The sequence below is a fragment of the Diabrotica undecimpunctata genome, chromosome 4, assembly GCF_040954645.1.
Source record: "Diabrotica undecimpunctata isolate CICGRU chromosome 4, icDiaUnde3, whole genome shotgun sequence".
Taxonomy (NCBI): Eukaryota; Metazoa; Arthropoda; class Insecta; order Coleoptera; family Chrysomelidae; genus Diabrotica; species Diabrotica undecimpunctata.
Window position 1 is genome coordinate 97,906,397 of NC_092806.1, and position 23,211 is coordinate 97,929,607.

At 32.0% G+C, this 23,211-nt stretch overlaps 1 protein-coding gene across 1 annotated transcript in view; it reads left to right on the top strand.

Annotated features, from left to right (window-relative positions):
- Window positions 1-23,211, top strand: part of RhoGAP102A (Rho GTPase activating protein at 102A) — a 147,016-nt gene that overhangs the window by 54,211 nt on the left and 69,594 nt on the right. The window contains exon 3 of the mRNA XM_072529968.1: window positions 5,840-5,953. Coding sequence (XP_072386069.1) covers window positions 5,840-5,953 — 114 coding nt within the window. The remainder of the gene's footprint in view (window positions 1-5,839; window positions 5,954-23,211) is intronic.

Sequence of the window (23,211 nt, forward strand, 5' to 3'; positions counted from 1 at the left end):
GAAATGTTGGGGTGACATGTGAGAAATGACAGCTTGGATGAGCAGTCACAATCATAGATATGTGATCTGCACCTTTTTACAATTGTATGAAACTAAGTATTGACCAAAAGTCCAACTGACACTACTATAGGAGGTCACTGATGAAATATAAAATTATATAGATTATTTTAAGTAAATTGAATAATCCAGATCTCACACTCAAACCTGTCTGTAATAATTAAGGTGTTAGTTTGAGGGCAACTGAAGTCGACGTAAAGTAAGAATGCAAGAAAAGGACTAAACAATATATTAGACAGTGGGTAGTTGACTACAATAAAATGGTCTACCAAGCACTATCTGTAATGTAGAAAGGAAGAGATCTGACTATGTAATTAAAATACTAAAAATTGAAAATCAAAATTGAAAGCAAAGTATATAAATGGGGTGTAATCCAAGTAGTTCAGTTGAACCCACAGTCAATGGTATAACTATAAAATTAATATGGATGTGCTCAGTGCAGGAAGTCTAAACAGTCGAGCTGGGTCCCCTACGAGGTGAAGCTGTAATAAAGTTTTTAAAAATAGGTTTAAATTTAGTACAATTTAAATTAATTTGAGTATTAAGACAGTGAGAATTTTCATTTGTTTCCCTTGTAATCTCCAAATCTTCCAATAAATCCAACTCCATATAGTTTTTCTTTCTACTAATGTCATGTAAGATAGATGAACCAGTGTTGATGTTAAAATTGTGTTTACTGGATAATAAGTGTTGACCAAAACTTGAAGAGTTTGGTCTTTTCAAATGTTCTGAAACTCTAGTGGATAACTTTCTAATGGTTCTACCTACATAAGAGGCATCACAATCATCACATTTTAATTTGTAAATACCACTTTTGTCAAGTGTGTTCATCCTATCTTTGGTGTTGATTAAGAAGGAACCTAAGGTGTTGTGTGACTTGAAGGAATTGATAACATTAAAATTTCCTTATTGGCCTCTTGAGTCTCCTTGTGGCACTCTAGAATAAGTAGTTACTGTATTTTTCATAGGTATGCTCCCTTAAGAATTTGTTTATTGATTTGTGTTTAATTTTTTTAACTTCTCTGCTTATATTTTGAATGATTTAATAAAACATGGTTTTATTCACAATTGCCGCCTATTTTTGGCAAAGTGCTTCTTGGCCAAGCTCTTCAATTTTTTTAGCTGACGTTTAGTTTCATTCTGTTTTTTAAATCCTGTATAAAGCCTGCATAATCCATGTTCTTGTCAGACAATATTAAGTTATCTTCTTTTATAATTATTCTATCACTTACTGTCATGAAAGATATTGCAACATTTTTAGGTATCTTGAAAATTATATTTTTATTTATTTAGAATCGTTTTGATAAAATACAGAAAGAAGACCTTCCTGGTCACAATATAATTGATGGAAGAAAATTAAGCAAGTAATACCGGAGTTATAAGTTGCAAAATTCTAATATACAAAACAATCTAAGCAAGTTGTAACAAAATAAAATTTAAAAAAAACCCACAAAGAATGGTAAAATCACAGTGTTTATTAGGAACTTACTTCTAGCGTCTCAAATTTTAAAGATAATTGGCTATAATATTATCAATTTCCAGATCATCTTCTGATATTCTAAGCAATTTTCTATTAAAAAGTATGCTTAATTCTGTAGCCTAACAATTTAATATGTTCCTTAATTTATTTGTTAGTAACTCGTGTTCGCAGTGACATAAAATTATATTTTAAAATTATATACACCAATATGCACCATTCAATATTGGTATTAAGTTTTGCTCTTAGTTCTAATATTGTTAATTTTATTCGCCTTTTGTTTAAAATATTTAATACTTTCCTCATACAGTATAATATGTAAGAAGATTAATGATTTAGTACATCTTTGGTGAAACCTGAATTTTTGTTGTCGGATCAATTATGGAATAGTGTAATGGTAGTATATTTACCATCGACCAACGACTTTTTAAATGGTTCAAAATATGTGATAATTTCTAATGAGGGTAATTTGAGTCTTATAATTAATTTCCTTTTTATTTTTTTAAATATTTATGATAGTTTGTCCTCCAGATGAGAAAGAAGGTAAACCATTTCTAGACAGTCAACGGTTTAAGTGTAAAAAATTAAAATATGTGTTAATTGAATAGAATAACTAAAGAAATAATTTTTATTGTTACAATAAAACCAAAATGCAACAAAATATAAAAATAAGAAAGTAAAACACTATAAAACATAAAAATATCAAAAATGGTGAACTACATATTATGGCAGTCATAGAAACCGTTTTTTTGTCTGGTGTAATTCATAAATTGAGATTGTACTTCATGTAATACACCTGAGTATCAGACTTCTTAAAATATTTCCATCTTATGAAAATACCTGGATTATAATCTATACCACCATATCGCATATTATCTGGTGGACGAAGTGAGTTTGGTCCAGTCCTAGACATATTGGGTTGGGTTGTCCGATTCGAGGGTCTTTCTACAGCACGTATTATTGCATATTCCTACAGACCATCAGCAATTTTCTCGCGAAACAGTAGCAATTTGATCTTTTTAGAAGGTTGTGGGTAAAGTCTACGATATAGAAGATAGGCATTTTTCACTGCTATATTAATTAGGTGATAAATTATCCGTAACATGGGATTTTCAGTTTTCAGTCTCATAAAGTACCTGCCTATTAAACCGTCCATATGATATACAGTAGCCATATGACTTTTGTATTCTTTGACAATTTGTGGACAGTTCACGTTATAACGAACTGCTTTTTCTGATTATTGTTGATTAAGTGCTTGTTTGAATGGCTGCTTTTCTACGTAAGTGGAAACTAGATGTACATTTTCTGTATCTTTTCAAGGCACAGTACTTAGTTCAATGCCATATGCTATCCCTATATGTTCCCCCTTTTTTCTTTGGTCAGTTACTTATTTTCATTACGCTATTAATTTAAAGTTATTAATTCAATTAGCTCGAAAAGTTCCCAATAAATAAATACCCCGTGCGCGAAGAAATACTAGCGAAGATAATATAACGAAGTGTAAAAGTTATCGCAGTAGATAATGTATTTTTTAAAATCAGGGATAGTCTGAGACAAACTTTATTAATATCCGTCAATTTGCATAGGACAAATAATCTGATTCCCTATTTATGGGGTTTATTAGGCATGTATTGGCATAAATGGTGTTGCATTTTTGGTGTTGTTCCTCTGGTAATGGCGAATAAGTGTAATTGTGTTAGAATAACTGTAGTAGTTTTAACAGAACATTTTCACAATGAAATATCTGTAGTAGTCTCTGCAGGGTACTATGTTAATTGCATTTCTTCAGCAGTTATAACAGGAGATTATGTTGATGTAATAACTTTTTTATCAATACTGCTAAATTTTAGTGGTAATTTAGCGTTTATAAAGTCATCCCTGGAATTTGCAGCATTAATTTCTTTCAGAAAATAAGATACAGTGGACTGAGTAATCTCGTCATATGTAGGTTGTAACGAGCCTTGAGGACGAAAATCTGGATTTCCGACACTATCATCATCATCATCATCATTCAATCTTCGCTTATCCACTGCTGGACATAGATCTCCCTCATAATTTTCCATCTATTTCGATCTTGTGCCTCTTGCATCCAATTCCTATGACAACGTTTTAGATCGTTAGTCCAACGTGTTGGTGGACGACCTCTGCTTCGGTAGGCATCATTTCTTGGTCTCCATTCCAGTATCCGCTTTGCTCATCTATTATCTGTCATTCGACCCACGTGACCTGGCCAGTTCCATTTTAGTGTTGCTACTCTCTCTACTGCATCAGCCACTCCTGTTCTTTGTCGTAGCTCTAACACTATCATCACTATCAAAATCACCATCAGTGTCAGATGAATAATTATTTTTTATTGAGTTTAATATTTAAAGTACTTCTTCATCAGTCATTTTAGAAAGATCATATACTTTACGACTACTTTCTTTTATCAATGGCAATTCATATTTAGGGTCAAATAACACAGGTGATATTTATCTGCAAAAACAGAATGAAAAATAATTTTGTTTCAAAAAACACGTTGCAAAAAAATTCGAAGTAAACTGTTATGACCGTCTGTAGACGGTCATCAATTATAATGCTAAAAATTATAGTAGCTCATTTATTTTTCTAAAACCAATGATCTATTCCAAAAATAAATATTTTGATAAACTTACAGTAAATTTAACAGCAAAATATAAACATTTTAAACCACTTTTCCACTTATATAAAAAAACTTATATATAAATTTATACACCTATTTTGACGCATGGCTAAAAGTAACTGCTAGTACCTGCTAAATGGGACGACAGGAAATGTTCCAGTGTTTATCAATGCATACCTGTAAGGTCATTTAAAATCAAATAAAACCATTTAAGCTGTAAGTATTGACAAATCTGAATTTAGCAAAAAAATGTAAACACCATCTATAGACAGTCATAATGGGTTAACTATATCGTTTTAAGACAGCACTTTAGCATTGGATACAATAAATGGTCTTTTATTAACAAAGAGTACATGTTGGCCATCTTGATTGTATGTATTTCTTAAATACGTAGTCTCCATACATACACACACACAACTATATTATATATATATATATATATATATATATATATATATATATATATATATATATATATATATATATATATATATATATATATATATATATATATATATATATATATATATATATATATATATTTCTGACTATTGGTCGTCTTCAACGGTATTGGTACGGTGCAGCCAAGTTAGAAAAGGAGCATATTAACTTGGGAAAAGATCACTACAGGAGCAATGCAACCAATTTGTGACATTAGAGTTAGAACACCCTGATGGTTTCCAGGGCAACAACTAACACCAACCACGGAGGAAGCTACAGCTACCTGGGGAAAGAAATGCCAAACGTTGAAACGTTTAAAACAAAGGAAAACGATAATGCGAGTGAATGATAAAAGTAAAAAGTAATGGCATGTCTCGTAAAACAGAAAATCAAAAATGGTATATCGATAGAAGGCAACAGTATATACGTATTTCTGACTATTGGTCGTCTTCAGTACGGTACAGCCAAGTTAGAAAAGAAGCATATTAACTTGGAAAAGGATCACTACAGGAGCAATGCAACCAATTTGTGGCATTAGAGTTAGAAGAGCCTGATGGTTTCCAGGGCAACAACTAACACCAACCACGGAGGAAGCTACAGCTACCTGAGGAAAGGAATGCCAAACGTTGAAACGTTTAAAACAAATGGAAAAGGATAATGCGAGTAAATAATAAAAGTAAAAAGTAATGGCATGTCTCGCAAAACAGAAAACCAAAAATGGTATATCGATGGAAGGCAACCGTATATACGTATTTCTGACTATTGGTCGTCTGCAGTACGGTGCAGCCAAATTAGAAAAGGAGCATATTAACTTGGGAAGGGATCACTACAGGAGCAATGCAACCAATTTGTGGCATTAGAGTTAGAAGAGCCTGATGGTTTCCAGGGCAACAACTAACACCAACCACGGAGGAAGCTACAGCTACTTGGGGAAAGGAATGCCAAACGTTGAAACGTTTAAAACAAATGGAAAAGAATAATGCGAGTAAATAATAAAAGTTAAAAGTACTGGCATGTCTCGCAAAACAGAAAACCAAAAATGGTTCTTGCTGGTGCTTGAGTTAACTTAACACACATATATATATATATATATATATATATATATATATATATATATATATATATATATATATAAATATATATATATATGATATATATACAATTTAGTATGTTTTTATGTACATGTTAATATAGTTTATGCTAAACAAAACTATTTTTTATAGAAGCTGCAGGTGGAGTTTCATCAAAACCGAAAAGAAGGCCATATTTGCTCAAACGGAAGGCTTTAACAACAGGCATTTTTGATGCCAGTCGAAAAGAAGCGGAAAAAGATAAGGGTGAGTAGTATTAGTTTTTTCGTCTGCTTTTTGTTTTTAATTTAATTTAATTTCTACGACCATAGATTATTATTAGAAATGTTAGCCATGTAGGTATATGAGAGAAATTAATTGAAAGCTTTTTGTTTCGGATTAAGACTGTGGGTCTAAGCTCTTCAGTACTTCAAGCATGACATGCTGGGTGGAGAAGTTTTTATCTCCGACGCGTCGCGTCCTGTAGGTTTATGGGAAATGGAACTTCGTATGGGTATATAGGACCGTCGAATAGATGTTAATACGGTTTAAAAGAAAAATACTAGAGTAACAATTAAGTACATATTATACAGGTATCAACTATGAGTCTCGGGTTTGCAGTTATGCTGTTAATATATTGAACATAGACAAATTTGTAGACGTTACCAGATGTGCGTGTATACACACACAAACATAAATTACACATACATATACATACATTTTTACCATACTCCTGTGGCTTCCCACCACCAACATGTATAACATCATCGCGCTCAGAACATTTCATGCTACAGGGACAAAGGTGTTGCCTTAGCGATTCCCCAGAGAGCTGGAAAACCCTGGGGGATTAAAACCTTGCACAGTATGGGCGCACAGCCGTACTTGACAGCATTTCATGCTAACTCGTGCGAAAAAAGTAGACGCAGATCTAGCTCAATAAAATGTAATGAAATATTTTGCCTGCCACATAGGGTATAATTATAGGGGGTTGACAATTGGGACAAAAGTTACTGGGGTGGAGATAGGGCAAGCAAAACTAACTTATATATTGATGGCATCATAAAAAATATGGTAAAAATTTTCTACGCAGCAAGTAATATCTGATTCATCTAATACCGTGTTTTAAGGAATTGAGGCTAAATATTCATTGAAATTGATAACTACATTTTTTAAAATCATGATAGAAGACATTATATTTAAGAAACAAATTTAAATTGACTGCATGTAACAATATAGCACAAGCTGAATGATGTTGCGAAGTATTTAATAGAATATCAGTTGAAATCGACAAAACTGCATCCCTCTAAGTACAGAAATATTTACTGGAGAATGATGCGGACACTAAACTGTTACACCCTTATTCAGATTATCCCAGGATGCCTCAGGTAGGTTGTAGTCACCACAAATACAGAATTCAAAATCACTATCTTCTAAGTCCAACATACAGGTGGAATGCTCCCCATATAATGACTCAGATGACCGTGGAGGAAAGTACACTGCACCAATGACTAACTTTTTTGTGCTACACATTACCTGTTTAAAAACATGTTCCACAACACATTTCTATCGTATTCAGCACGGATGTTAGATTCACGGGAATGGTTTTCAGGAACATTATAGGTATATAATAATATTTTTGGCTCTCCAGGTCCTGTCCTGTATCTCCCCAAAAACTGCATCGGTACCTTTGACATCTGCACAAGTTTTAATGTTATCATTTCCAGCACTACTTACTGATTTGTTGCCAGTGGAAGATTCTTTAATAACCCTAAGATCTTTTTTTAGATCATCATAGATTGTTTCAAAACTTGTTTTTAAACTTTCCATCTCCACACTTATCTTAGCGATTTCATCCTCTAATTCAATAATATTCTGGGTGCTGGCAATTTTCACTTCACTTAAAGTGTTTTCAAGGGCACCGATACGATTGTTTACGTTTAGGATATTCATAATCCCAGGTAAACAATCCTCACACAAGTAAGGCATGATTCTGGTAGCTAACAATAAACATCTTATCTCCGTTGAAATAATTCCAGCACAGCTCCTGCACATCACATTCTTGCAAAAATCACCTGGGTAACCAAACACTTCACCATTGTTCTTAGGCCCTTTAAAAATTCAGTTTACAGAACACTTAAAACATTTGGATTGCATTTTGAGGTTAGTTTTAGATACTTTCCAATTTACCAGTAAATTTGAAAATGTACACAAACATTTTCTTTATTTTCAGGTAATTTGCAATAATTAGGATATAATAGTATAGCACAAACAATTTTTAAACAACAGTTTACTAAAAATATTAAAATTTTAGAACACCAAGTAAACAACGTACAAAACCCTTTTTCTTCTTTCTTGTTTACTCTTGCTCTGGGAGTGTTCGATGTCGCCTTGATATGGACGCTGAGTGCTGGGCCAAACTGAAGGTGCATCGGGTGTTGAGGGAGAGCTCACATATAACACATCTATCCAAGTCTCAACGACTTAAATAATAGTTAAAAAAGATACGCACTTCACCTTTTGGGTCGTAATTATTCTTTTAATGACGAATTTCAAATTTTTCACATCCAAAATAAAGGCCTTAAGCTATCTTTATTAGAATCTATGGAAATTAATGATATAAAAAATACAGATATAATTTAGAATGACCAACTTTTGACAAACAGCTCTTCCCCCCTCAACTTATTCAGCTAAAGACTATAAGGTATAGACACATATTGAAAATAGATAACTTGAGATAGGTACTTTGCCGAAACAGCTGTAGTAATAATAAATTATTATAATGAATTTGGCGAAAAAGTTGAAAATAAAAGATTTCAGTGTTTTAATGTTAGATAATCTTTTTACGTAGAAATAATATTTATGGCAAATAATAAAATATCCTTGGATTTATTTTATTTTAGAATCATCAGCACGAGGTTCAGTTTCCATCGATAGTCCACCCTCTCCAGTATTTAATATTTATTTCTAAACCTACAGAAAAACATACTAAATACCTCCAAAATAAATTTGGAACAACTATTTATATGAAAAATGTAAACATCTAATTGAATTTATTTTTAAGTTATATTATTACGTTTCATTTGATTTGTGTAAGAAATAATCTTGTTTTCGTTTTGACCAAGGCATTGTCACAAAATTCAAATTGACAACACCAACGATTTTGGCGAGGTAACTGAAATTATTGGATGCCGTAGATTTTACCGGCGCGGCGCCACATTTGTCTACAGGGTGACTACGTACATTCTAAAATATTTATTAATTATATAAATAGTTAGTAATAACGAAATAAAACCTGTTTATTATTAACCAAAATAAGATAGTCATAATATAAAGTTATGTTTTGTTTTAATAGTTCAAAAGCAGAAGTGCACGAAAAATAAAAGGTTAGGAGCCAATTTAAGATCAATAATTTTAGAGATATCAATGCGTATATAGATAATATTAAAACTAAAAAAAAGACAAACATCTAAGAAAGTATTATAGTAAGTAAAGCTCAGGGGTAATAAATGGAGAGATAAATTTCTAAAGTCGTTAACTTTTTTTCTGAACGAAATCGAGTTAGTATAGCCAAAACCCACTGCAATAAATAGCCTATCGTGTTTATTAAAAAAGTTTTTTTTAGAAATAAAATAAAGTTACTGCCATATCCCACATCTCCATTTTGTTCTATATTCCAATCGTTTTCTGCCAAAATTTTTCCCGTTTTTTTAATCTATTTGTAGGTTAATATTCAACATTCTGATCTATCGGGTCATCATTCTGTTAGTGAAATCATCTGTTACTTCCATTTTTAGTCTAATGTCTTCGTTTCTTTTCCTTATACTAAAAAAATTTAATTTCTAATATTTCAGTTGTATATATATTTATTAATGCTAATTTTCCAATATTGCCAGCTGTACGTTTATATAGGATCTGTAATGGGTCTATATGTTGCTATATTACTTTCCGTTTAATCTTAATTAACCAAAGTATTGAATGTAGTTCTTCTAATCTTGCTTTTTTTTCTTATCTACAATGTACATTTAGATTTGATGTTTTTTTTTTATAGAAAATAGTGGTTCCTTGATATCTTCTGTATTACCCATAGGATTGATTTTAGAACTTTCCATTAGCCATTCTTACGTTTTTTATGTTTGGCTATGATCTTTAATTGGCTATGATCACGTTTGCTTGGTTGCATAGTAACTATAAATCGAAATCGTTCAAGGCTCAACGTAGCTATAGGGTATTCAATAGGTAACTTAGTGAACCAAGTATACCTATTTGATTGAGCGTGAATGGTCGTGTAATTTGCATAAAAAATATCTTGCACCGTGCCGGGTTTCTTCAATAGAAAGCAGATAAATCTGTGCTAGTACTTATACCGCGCCACACTCATATAGTAATTGAGTTCAGGTAAGAGTAACGATTTCTCCAGGTTGATTTTACACATGGGATTGTTGACTCGTGGACGATAGAGAAGTCTCTACACAGGATAAGGAAGCTCGCTACTAGATGAGAGTTCTTCTCAAACCTCTAGATATTAAAAAAAATAGTTTTTTTTTTCTATTTTACGAGACGAACTATTGTTGTAAATTGTAGGCAGATTTATTTGGTCAGAAACCTTTACCTTAATTGGAGTATTTGTAATGTAGATTGGTGATAATACAGAGAATTTTAAAGTTTTTTTTGATTATACATTGGTGTGGGTCTCAGACATTTACTGACCGTTTTTGCTGACATTTTAATAGGCACATTTTTATGTCTAACATTTGCTCAGGCTTTACAATTATGCTATAATATTTAGTGGAAATGCACAGTACAAGCGGATTAAAGTGAATGTGCTGTTTAGTATGATGCCATACAGTTTTTGAAAAAAGTTTCTGTAATTTATGGTGTTAATAAAAAGCTTTTAATGAACAAATAAAATCAAATGAACAATGAAGCTATTTACAAGGCAAAATATAAAGGAAAGACATTTCAACATGTTCAGTCTAGTATAATACATATATAAAAAAATGATAATGTAAAACAAGAAAAAAAATTAATAAAAATGAAATATGTAAGAAGGTACTTATTACAACAATAATGTAATACATAGGGGTAAAATAGAGATATATTAAATAATCGTCTTTAGAGTGTGGACCGTCTTTAAAGTTTTGGGCGATCGGTATGTATGTTTGAGTTACTGTCTGTCAATCTCTATCCATGAGGTTGGTATTGGCCCCTAATTACGTTAAGTACTTTAGTTACAGTGGCCAATAGCGTTCCCCAGTTTATGACAAAGTTATTACAACAGCAGCGAAACATTGAAAGCTATCCAAATATAGGGTCCTAGGTACCTCCTAGATACCGCGAGATTGTTGTTATTTTTGTTGCGCTGCGAAGATCATGTTTTTAGCCCTTTATAATAAGTAATCTTACTTTTTGCGGAATATTTAAAATAATTTAAAAAATATTGTCTTATTTTTTTAAATATTAAGATGTGAACTATATAACTATTTTAATCTTCGTATAAACTTGCTAAAATCGGTATTTATTAGTTTGTGGTAAATCTTACTGCGGAAGATTGTTCCATTACTGTAGCAATATGTCGCAAAGCTATCTTGAATTTCTAGGGGCCGGCATATGACTCCGTAAACGTCTCTTCATCTCATCCCAAACATGTTCTATAAAATTTATATTTGGACTGTGAGCAGGCCAAACAAATCGTGTGATTTAAACCTAGTTAAGATACTCAGTAACTATCTGAGTAGTGGGGGGCCGTGAACTATCATTATCATGTTGCGTTGTCTTCAACAATAACCATAAACGGTAAAACATGGTCTTCTAGAATCTGTGCCAGGTAATTATGCTCAGTCAAGGTCCCATTCTTGATAAAGACTAACTCCGTGGGCGCCTCAAACGATATGCCGCCCCATGGCATAAATGACCCTTCAACAAATGTCGCTCGGCAACACATGCTTAAGCTTATTTCTCACCTCGACGTCGTCACACTCTTACACGTTTGTTTTAGTCCGTAAGATAGAATCTCGATTCTTTATCGGAAAGCAATACTTGCCTCCAATCCTGTATGTCCGAGCCATAATATATATTCTTTATCTCAGTATACGATGTGGAGTCTTCGACCTTAACTGAAATAACTGCAAGGAGACCAAAAAATTTCGGGTTGACTTAATGATTACTCATTTCAGACATATCTAAACAATTTTACTACTTTTTTCTAGTTATTTAGCTACTAAAATGTTATCTACTTTTTTCGGATTAATGCTTTCAAGTTAGAATTGGCTGCAATTTGTAAGAATGGTATATTTCTGTACTTTTTCTGGCTGTCGCCGCCAGATATATTATATACACATGTCTTGTTTTAGTGTCCTCTAACAGGTCATTTTTGACTGTCCTCTCCTATTCCTTCCGCGGAATTGATGAGCAGTTGTTGGTATGAGAGAATTCTATCATATCTATATATTTTTTAATTAATTCGTTTATATCACTACTTTGTCATCAGTTGTCCTTATTTTTTTGACCTCTTTAAAATCTAGTGCCGTACATTATAGTTGATTTTATAGATATAGTTAATTTCTAAATAATATACCGATATTCATATCTATGCCTGTTTCATTCACTCAGTATTCGTGGTACCTTCAAATCTTTATTGTGCAGTAAGATTATTCCCTATCGTCTAGTTTTATATTCATCATGTGCCTTTTCATAGACCTTTTTGTTTTCTTTGTATCAGATTTTTATGTCCTTACTTTTAAGTAACTACGTAAGTACGTACCTGTCCATAAGTAAGAACCGAATTGCCCATAAGTAAGTAAAAATATGTTAAAAAATTTAGTTTTTAAGTATTTTGGAGAGTTTTTGCGTTTAAGGATACAATTTAATTTACTAAACTTCACGTAAAAAAATGTTGTTTGGCTATGTATTTCTTTGGTTTGTTTTTCTTTATACATGGTATTATGATAATGTATAAATAATACCATTTATAAACTAAAAAACCCAATATAATATATTCTAAAAAAGTACTTTCTCTTATTTCAGTATCATATTTTACATTATTCTTGAATATTAATGCCACCCTGTAGACCAAAGAAATTTTAGACGAACTGTAAGTTTCGCGAAAAATAGTTGTGTGAGCCAACATTCCTACAATTTTTAAGTATCTGGTAAATTTATTTTACTAAAGGTTTTTTATTGCCATTTTGTAGTCATTCGTACACAACATGCACAAAGTTAATCGAGCGGGATTTTATCTACACCGTTTAAATTTCTGTAAAATGTGTGGCTTATAATTAATTTCCGGATTGGAGAATTAATAATAATACTTATTTTTATTTTTTGTGTATTTTCTGAATTCTTCGTTACATTAATAATTGCGCCATGTACTTAATAACAAAAACTCTTTTTTATAGTGACATGTAGCAGTAGTACAACCGTTAGCAGTAATTAATATAACAATATAGCCAGAAATAAATTCTGTCAAATAGAAATTAGCCGTCAATAACAAACAACAGCCACCTTAGGCTTTTTTCTATGTAGAGTATAATAAACACTAATATATAAATTTGTTCCTCTCAACCTGTAATGACAGACGTTACATCTCACACACGTATTCAGTTTTCGAATACTTAATTCAAATCGCTCACCCTACCAGTTCGAACTTAAGTGTAGCTTCAAGCAGACCTTATGTAATATTATGTATATAAGTAAATATTTTCGAATTTATCATATGATCTGATTTCTGAGTTTTGTCTAACTTATTATCAGCTCATAAATCAACAAATACAATTATGGCTATCCTTTTAAAGAAGGTAAAATTTGGCAACAAAATTTTGATAAGACTGTTAAAATAGACAAAAGAACAAGATAACGGTAATTTCAATCTGAACAAGAACCTTGACCTGAAGAACGACAACATGAAGAAGAGCGTGAAATGTTTTTGACGGTAAACATCGCTTTAGATGGTCCAAGATACCTGTACATCTTAAAGCAATCCGTACTTTACAACCTAATATTGTAGTAAAATGTACTGGCTTAAACAATGTTCCAAGAATTGACTCTTTTAATCCTAAAAAAGTTTGGAATCTTTTGTTTGATGACAAACTTCTTGCATTTATTACCGAGGGATGCGGTCTACATGTGCCAATATACCAAGGGATGCGGTCTACATGTGTGGCTAAGGAAAACCATAATCTGTTTCCAGAACGATTTAAGCAAATTACAACACCTCTTTTTGAATGAAATTGCCTGGTAGATTTACAAATCAGAGAAGTATGCTGTGGCGTTTCTTCGAGTATACGGACTTCTTGACAAAGCAGATGCTGCTCAATCTTGCCATCGTTGTGGAAGTGTCATGCAGCAGAAGACATGTAGAGTTCGATATGGAAAACCGAGGCCAGTTCTGCATTGTTCTCCCAAGGGCTGCGAAGTCACATGGTCCGTTCGTTAGGGTAATGAATTTTTTATTACACCGATCTCAAAAACAGAATCAATAATTGAAATCTATCTTTATGCGATATTTTAAAAATAGTGTTTTTGTTCTAAAAAAATATTTCATTAACCACGACAGTTCATCTAACGGAGAAGTCAGCGAATACGATCTGGTGCTGCAGATTCGGAGGACAACAATGCTGAATTGTAAAACTAACGGAATCACGGAGCACTTATCAACGGCCCTTGTGAATTTGAGTTGAAAAATAAGGGAGGGTGTCGCTATTTGTTTATCGAGCGGACAAAAGGGGCGACTTTAGTCCCTATTATCCAAAAGAAAATTGCGGCAGGTTCCGTCATCTATTTTGATGAATGGCCTGCTTATGCAAACCTAAACTGACTGGGATTCGCACATCGGACGGTAAACCACCAAAGGCACTGCATAGATCCTACATCACAAGTGCACACATAGGGCATCGAAAATTTTTAAGGGACGTCATACAGGTGTACAGATAGGGTATATTTTTAAATTCTTGGTTAGGGTTCCTACATGACTTTTTTAAGCTTGAATCATTGACTGCTTTTCTCTTTTAAATTAAGGTGCAGGAATTATTTCTTTAATTATAATTATGCTCTATCGTTTTGTAAATAAATAGGTTACATATATTTTTTTTAGTGTAAATAGTTATATTTTTTTTTTTAAGTTATTAGAGTCCCCTTTCATTTGACATTTACTTTTTTCCAAATAGTCTTTACTTGTGAATAAATATTTTTTTCTACAAGTGTTTGCCGCATTTTATTGTTTTGCGCAAATCCTTCAGGAATTTTCAGGTTCCACGTAGACAGGTAGACCGCGTGCCTTGTGTAGACTGCATTCTATACTGGCACTTACATTTCAATGTGTCACAAATTATTGCTAACACATTTTTCTTATGTTTTAGTGATTTAATGACGCTAGTACACTTCCCGTGATATAAAACTGGTACACTTTCTTTTCCCAATGTAAACCTGTGTTCAGACTGGACACAATGGTCCGTGAATCAATTCGTTGTTGCCATCTCAGCCAACGGAATTGCACAAAATCTAAATATATAAAAAATAACGTTCAAAAATGTATAAATTTTTTAGATAGGTATTATTTTTATCACTAACAACAAAAAACCGTATCTAATAAATTTAATAACCAAAGATCGGGTTGAGCTAATATCCAAAATGTTTTAAGGATCTTTAAACCCAGGGTATTAGCACAGGGAACATTGGAATGCATTATACAAGTTTAGTAACATGTGAACTACCAAAATTACTACTACTACTACTACTAAGGACTTCCACAGTTTTCACTGTCTTCCTTCACTCAACCGTTTTCTCCAATTTTCCCTGTCATTCCAGTCTCCATCTCGCAGGATTCTTTTCTCCATGGCCTCGTCGATTTCATCTCTGAATGACCTTCGAGGTCTTCCTCTCTTTCTTATTCCAATCGGGCTCCATTCTGTGATTTTATTTATCCAGCGTACTCTGTCCGCTCTTCTGACGTGGCCGTACCAGGATAGTCTCTTCTCCTCTATATAGTCGATTATGTCTGATTGCACTCCCATTCTCCGCTTAATCTCTGCGTTTTTAATTCTGTCTCTTTTTGTAAGTCTACAGCTTCTCCTCAGGAACTCCATTTCTACTGCTCTTATTCTACCTCTATTTCTCTTGTTTATTGTCCAGTTTTCGGACCCATATGTCAGGATACTTCTTGTCAGGGTATTATATTATTCTCTTTTTTGTCTTTATCGTAATGTTCTTATCCCACAACACTGAGTTTAGTTGTCTTATACAGTTTCTTGTTTGTCTCAGTCTGTTGTTTATATCTTCTTCTGTTGTTCCCTGGTTCGATATTATGGTTCCTAAATACTTGAATTTATCTGTTCCATTTATTTGTCTTCCCTCGTCTATCTCTAGGTTTCTCATATCCTTGTTTTCTGTTGTTAGGTATTCGGTTTTCTCTAAGTTTATTTCCATTCCGTTGTTTTTATATTCTTCTTCTAGTTTTCTGAGCATAAAGCTGAGATCTTCTTCATCTTGTGCGATGACTACTTGATCGTCGGCAAAACTTAAGGTGTATAGGTATTCGTCTCTTACTGGTATGCCCATTCCTTCGCACTTTCTCCTCCATGGTTTGAGTGTCTTTTCCAAGAATATTTTAAACAGAGTAGGGGACGTAGCACAGCCTTGTAGAAGTCCTTTTGTCGTCTTAAATGGATTGTAGGCTTTATTTCCACATTTAATAGCTACTTTGTTTTCTTTGTATAGTGCTTTAACTGCTTTTATTAGTGTTTGTCGGATTCCGAGATCATTCATTGCTTCCCATAATTTGACTCTAGGTATTGAGTCATATGCTTTCTTTAGATCAACAAAGGCCAGATGGACCGGTCTACCTTTTGCCATTTTCTTCTCTATCAGTTGTTCTAATGTGTACGTATGATCTAGGCATGATTTTCCTACTGTGAACCCTGCTTGATCTTCTCCAATTTTTCCTATTATTTCAGTTTCTAGTTTTTCTTTAATATCGTCGGTAGGTAGACTTTACGGGAAAACTACCAAAATTAAATTATTATTTATTACTAGAACAATAAATGTGAAAAACTAACATAATACTTTATCCTACGTATTACAAACTTTAAAATATCCGGGACGAAAAAACGCTTTTCAAAACTTGACAGTTACAATCCAATATCTCACTGTAATGTTTTATCATAATAATTTAAAGTTATGTCTAGATTGATTATCTATCATTATTTTTAAATTGAAATATTTTCATAAATTATAATTAAACACAAATCAATGTGTGGATACTCAATTAAGATTATGGAAAATTACAATAGTAAATAGGAGAATTTTTTAGGATGCATGTTTAAATAAATGTGACTGACTGATAGAGAATGTTCGATAATTTTAGTTTTTAGTATACTCAAAACTGGCGATCTGTCGCACAGCCCTACTTTTAGCTGGTTTCATATAATATTTTCGTTGAACTGGCAACAGTGCCCTAGAAATTAAATTGTCACATGTGACAAGACCAACGTACACAACTTAAAAAACACGGTTTTTGGTTATAAGAGTTGTACCAGTTTTTTATGACGCGAACGGTACAAGAAATTATTACTAAAAACAGATTCCTTCACCCATTTCTGAAATCTTCAATTACTTTAATAAAAACTGTCAAAAAGTGTATTCTTCTTCTTCCTTCAAAGATTATCTTTAAGGATATCTTCTGTAAATTCATATATTTTGCATTAATACTATCGCAGAAATAGAAAAATTAACAGGTTTGATTTCTTATAACAACTGACCATGTAACTAGTTACTACAGAATTGCAGCGGCAATTTGGAAATTTTTGCATAGGGTCAAGGAATTTGGTTATGCATTGGACGGGTACTAAAAATTACTAAAAATCCGGTTTATTTAAAATATATACATCGGTTTAGAACGTCTTTCGACGTTGTCCGATACCTAAACACCATCTCTTCCTATCTTCGCAGTCGTTTGTTGTTAAATTTCTTTCGCTCATGGACTTGCTTACGCCGTGTTGCCATTCTAATCTGGGTCTTCCTCTTTTCCGTCCACCTATCGGTTGCCATTCTACTACGTTTTTGGGGAGTCTTGTTGCTGGCATCCGTTGAACATGCCCATACCACCTTAATTGTTTCTTCTCTATATCTTGAGTTATATTTCTTTCTATTCCCATACGTTGTTTTATTACATCATTTCTGATTCGGTCTCGTCTGGAAATACCTAAATATCTTCTTATTGTATCCATCTCTACTGCTTCTATTCGCTTTTTGTTCTTTTCACTAATTCTCTATGTTTCAGCGCCATAAAGAAGAGTAGTTTTAATCATGGTCTCATATATATTAAATTTTCTTTCTTTTGTTATCTCTTTACTCCACAGTATACCACTGAGACATCCTAAGACTTTCTTTGCTTGAGTGATTCGTTTTTCTATTTCCCATGTATCAGTTCCTGTATTGTCAAAGGCAACACCCAAGTAGTCATAGCTCTGACAGCAGGAAATATGTTGTCCGTTTTCGAGGTCTATGTTATCTGACTCGTTTCCAATACAAAGATATTTGGTTTTTGTTGTATTGACATTCATTCCTCAGTCGTTATATTCTTCTATCAGTTTTCTAAGCATGTACTGCATGTCTTCCCTATCGGTCGCTAGCACTACCTGGTCATCAGCAAACTGGAGTGTATATATACATTTATTGTTAAGCTCTATACTCATCCTATGCACCTTTCTTTTCCATCTTTCCAATACCGCTGCAACATATATCTTGAATAAGGTTGGTGAGGTACAGCATCCCTGTCGCAAGCCTTTTGTAACCAGGAATTCTTCCGTTTGATATTTTCCTGTTTTTATCTGTGCCTTTGAGTCTCTTATTTAAAATGCACATGCAAAATCTGACGGGACTGTGCAGTCTGAAAATTTAAGCAATAGAAGTTTACAATTTTTGCTAAATTCGAAATATTTTAAAAATAATGTGTCTCTTGCTTGTTGCTTGTAATTTATAATTTAAAAAAATATAAATTAGCTATTTATTTTTTTCGTAATTTGGTGGTACTATATAAAACTCTACAAACACAAACACACACACACACACACACACACACACACACACACACACACACACACACACACACACACACACACACACACACACACACACACACACACACACACACACACACACACACACACACACACACATATGTCAACGCACCATACATACGCATATTTAGGTCCTTTTTTAGCTATTTCAGGATACACCATCATGTTCTTTTAGCTTGTTACAAGCATTTAACAGTGTGATAGCACAAACACTGTGATACTTAAAAGAATATCCAGAAACATGACGAATATATGTTCTGACTCAATATTCCTAAAAATTTTCATGACAACCCCGGTATATAAAACTAATTTTTGTACTTTCTGAATGCTACCAATTTTAGTTTAGCAGTTCTGAAATTTTCAATTCGTCATAGTTTTAATTTTTATCGTTAAATCCTTATTAAAAATTTAAGAATGAAATTTCCGTTCAATTTTCACGCTTCACAGGTACATGGACTTTTAAAATTGGTTTATTGATTTTGCAAAATAAAGATATAAGACTTACAAAGAAACAATTTCTACGGCTTTAAGGATGCTTAAAGAAACAACACTTTAAGAAATTACGATTTTTAGAGAAATGTCTAACAAGAATTTCATTTAATTACTTATTACCCTAAGAAAGTGCAATTAGCATTAGTAGAAAGCTAATTGCTGTTATAATTAGAATCACACATATGTCTATGACTAATTAGAATCAGTATTGATTTAATACGGGAACTTCTGTTCGAAAGTTTATAACCGCCATTTTTAAATTTGCTAAATTTCGTTTAAGTAGAACTTCACGCGCTTAGTCTAACTTAGTCTATTTTTTTTTTCTTAAACAGTTAATTTTCAACGTATTTTAGTTATTGTTTTGCATTCGTTTCAAAATGTACAATCTTCTTTCATACTTAAGTTTCAAAAGGTATCAACTCCTAAGGTATTTAGAAAATAAAGCAATGTAGTTATAAGTTAATAAACTTTTTATGTTTATATAACACCGTGGTTACAAACCTTTTGCTACATATACAATCTGTGGTCAGAAATCCAATGCGTATATGCCCTTCTTTAACTATCTCTGAGCAAATTTATTTTAAAATTTTACGAATTGGTAAAAAATTTTTTACATACGAAAATTTCACAATAAAATACTATAAAACTCTGTCCATAATCACAGGTTGCCCAGAAGGTATACCATTAATAAAAAGTAATTTTCAAACCGAGTTAAACAATATGAACCAACAAAAAACGACGTAAATCTTTACATAAAAAAGCAATATTAAAATTTTGGGTTTAACTAGAGACAAAGAAGTTACAGTTGCAATAAATTACTCTAAATCTGTATAACCTACCAGTAATAAGAAATTAGGGAGAGTATCAAAAATCACAAAAGTACGAGTGTACGAAACAATCGATCACAAAATTAAAAAAAAAATTAAGTTGCTTTAATAACACCAATTTATGGTACATATTGTTATGTTTTTATTAATTCTAATTTATTGTTTTTATTTATTATCAAAGGTTTTATACTTATAACACTTACAAGTTTATTTAAAGTCTTTTATTTTTATTATTATTATTATATGATATTAATTATAATAAATAAATATTATATTAAATATTTTAATAATTTAAATAAATTTAAAATTTATTTAAATTATTAAAATATTTGTACAATATAACTAATTGATTTTACACTAAGAGCCGGTTTCCGAAAGGCTGATCATTATCAAAATTAGGTAATCTACTGTTAACAGTCGATTAAATGTATTTTGAGTTGCAGAAACATCGATCAAACTTCAATCACATAACACACATTAACTAATCTAACAAGCAAATAATCGATGATTAACAGCCTGTCAGAAGTATTTTGGGTTTCCGAAACGCTAATTATCGTTTTATCTATGTCAAACTTCTGTCATACTAGCTTGTCAGGTAATCTGAGATTTTTGGACGAATAATCTTATAATCTTTGGTTATGTATCAATGGTTATAAGGTTGTAAGTAAATAAAATAAAATCTTTTGTTTAGAAAGAACCCAAAAATATTGTTACAAAGGTTCATTTTAAGAATTAAAGATGATAAATGACAAATTGGTAAACATTAACGAACGACACAAAATTATTAGTTAGTTAGGTTATGTTTGTTTGTTGATTTTCAGAATGCAGATTACACATAAACAGGAATGATGGTAAAGTGAAACAGCAACATTACTTTCTTAATTTAGAGCAAGATAAAGAACAATTCGTATAGAAATAATAAACGATTACAATCGATTCTACTGTTTCCATGTAAAATCGTATGTCAAATAATCTATAATCGGTGATCACGTAATTTTACCATAATTTTCGTTTCGGAAACCTGTCGCTTGTTAACAATTAATCAAATTTGATACTTGATTACATGATTGGAGATTTGAATAACGTTTCGGAAACCGGCCGTAATAATTATATAATTTATCTACGTGCGTTACATTTTAAAATCTCGACGCTATATTAAAAAACTAACTGTTCCTGTTCTTGGTGATCATTATCATTATAGAAAGGTTCTTCCTTATCATCTAATAATGTTTCTTTTATCAACTTTTGAAGGCCGTTCTGCTCTGCTTAGTAAGACGTTATCTGGAAAATATAAACTCTCAATCCCCATTTGCTTATAATTTGAAAACAAGTTAACGTACCAACTTCTCAGTCTAGACTAGAATAAAGCAGCTGAGTGGAAAAAGATATACAAAGCGGCTACAGAAAATAGTGGAAGGTATGCGAAAAATTCTATGTTTCAATCAAACGCGGACTATCAGTCCGTGCGTGTGTAGTGGAAGGTTAATAGTCCCTTTTTTATTACCCTGGACTATTTTTTGTCATATTGAGCAAAAAAATCGCAAAAGTGTTATAATTTTTGGATCAGATTAATATCGTAAAATAGTTTCCCAATACTCTATTCTGCTTAGAGGTGGACAATATTTTTTTGGTCGTAAACCGAAAACACACAAATTCCTGCCACATCTTATTGAAAACTGAAATAAACGTATCGTTGCTGTCTTCTTTAATTGAAAGCGATGTCGCTGTAAATTACTATACAACCAAACATACGTGCTCATGGCTAATATCTCAATAAACAAATATTCACATGCAATTAGTTATAAAAATAAAACTAAATCAATTAAAATAAAAGTTAATTTTTGAAATTGTAAAGCCATTTGCAAATGGAAAGTGTTTAATGAAAATTGATGACTATACATTTTCATTATTTATGATTATTCTTCTTTTGTCAACGAATGCAGTTTGCAACAATAAGTTTATTTAAGCTATTAATGCTTAAAGGTAGGCATTTTTGTGTCGTATGTTTCCGACATTGAATCTGTCAAAATATTGATGACTATACATTTTCATTATTTATGATTATTCTTCTTTTGTCAACGAATGCAGTTTGCAACAATAAGTTTATTTAAGCTATTAATGCTTAAAGGTAGGCATTTTTGTGTCGTATGTTTCCGACATTGAATCTGTCAAAATATTCACAAGCTGTTTGTATGGACGCACGGTATCTTATCTTATTTGTGCTTTAAAAATGTCAAAACTTATAATTTGGCGTATTTTTTAACAAAATTATGAGTATAAATAATTTTACATAAAGATCATGCCATGTATAATACAAATTATATTTTTATTTTTAGTAATTTCTAAAGAAATACATTTCCGGATAATATCCTAGATTTCTGTTAGTTCTTATGAAATCACGTTTCTGTTTTTATTTCTGACAAGATAAAATATCTTTAAGATCATAGATTTAGACATAAGGTCCACGTGGTGAGAATGGTCTTTTATCAGCAATGTGATCCGTCACTGTTGAGAAGAGATTTCTGAAATTAATCGCACGCTGCCACTTTTGCGTCATTGAATTAATCATCGAAATCTTTCTAATACTTTATTTTTGTTCAACCAGAACAATATTTTTACAGCAGCCACGACAAATTAATGATTTTGCAAAATGATGAATACGGTTCAGTGGCGTATAAATTACCAATATGATTTTCTTCAAGTGTAATACATAAAATATAAGAATTTTAATTTTTCTTCTTTAATTTTGGGTACGTTTTATCTACTTCTTCAAAATAAAGTTCTGTGTGGTTTGTTATTTTTAACTACTAGATTTTTTTCTGGTTCTTTTCAAGTTAAAAAGTTTACAATTAAGAGACCAAAATGGTATTTTAAGTATTACTATTATGCATTTTTAGGACGATAATGAAGAATGAAAGCATATTATTAACTTTATCACACACAACCAAACTCTTCTGCTAATAATTACGTTATCGTTATACCTCGTACAAAAATTAGGAAAAAACAGTAATACTTATTAATCGATATTTTTTGTACGATATAAAACATTTGTTTGGTTGCAGTTTTGATATAATGAATTGAAATATCAAAACTAATATGGCTTCTAAGTCAGTATTAAGGTATGATTTAAGTAAGA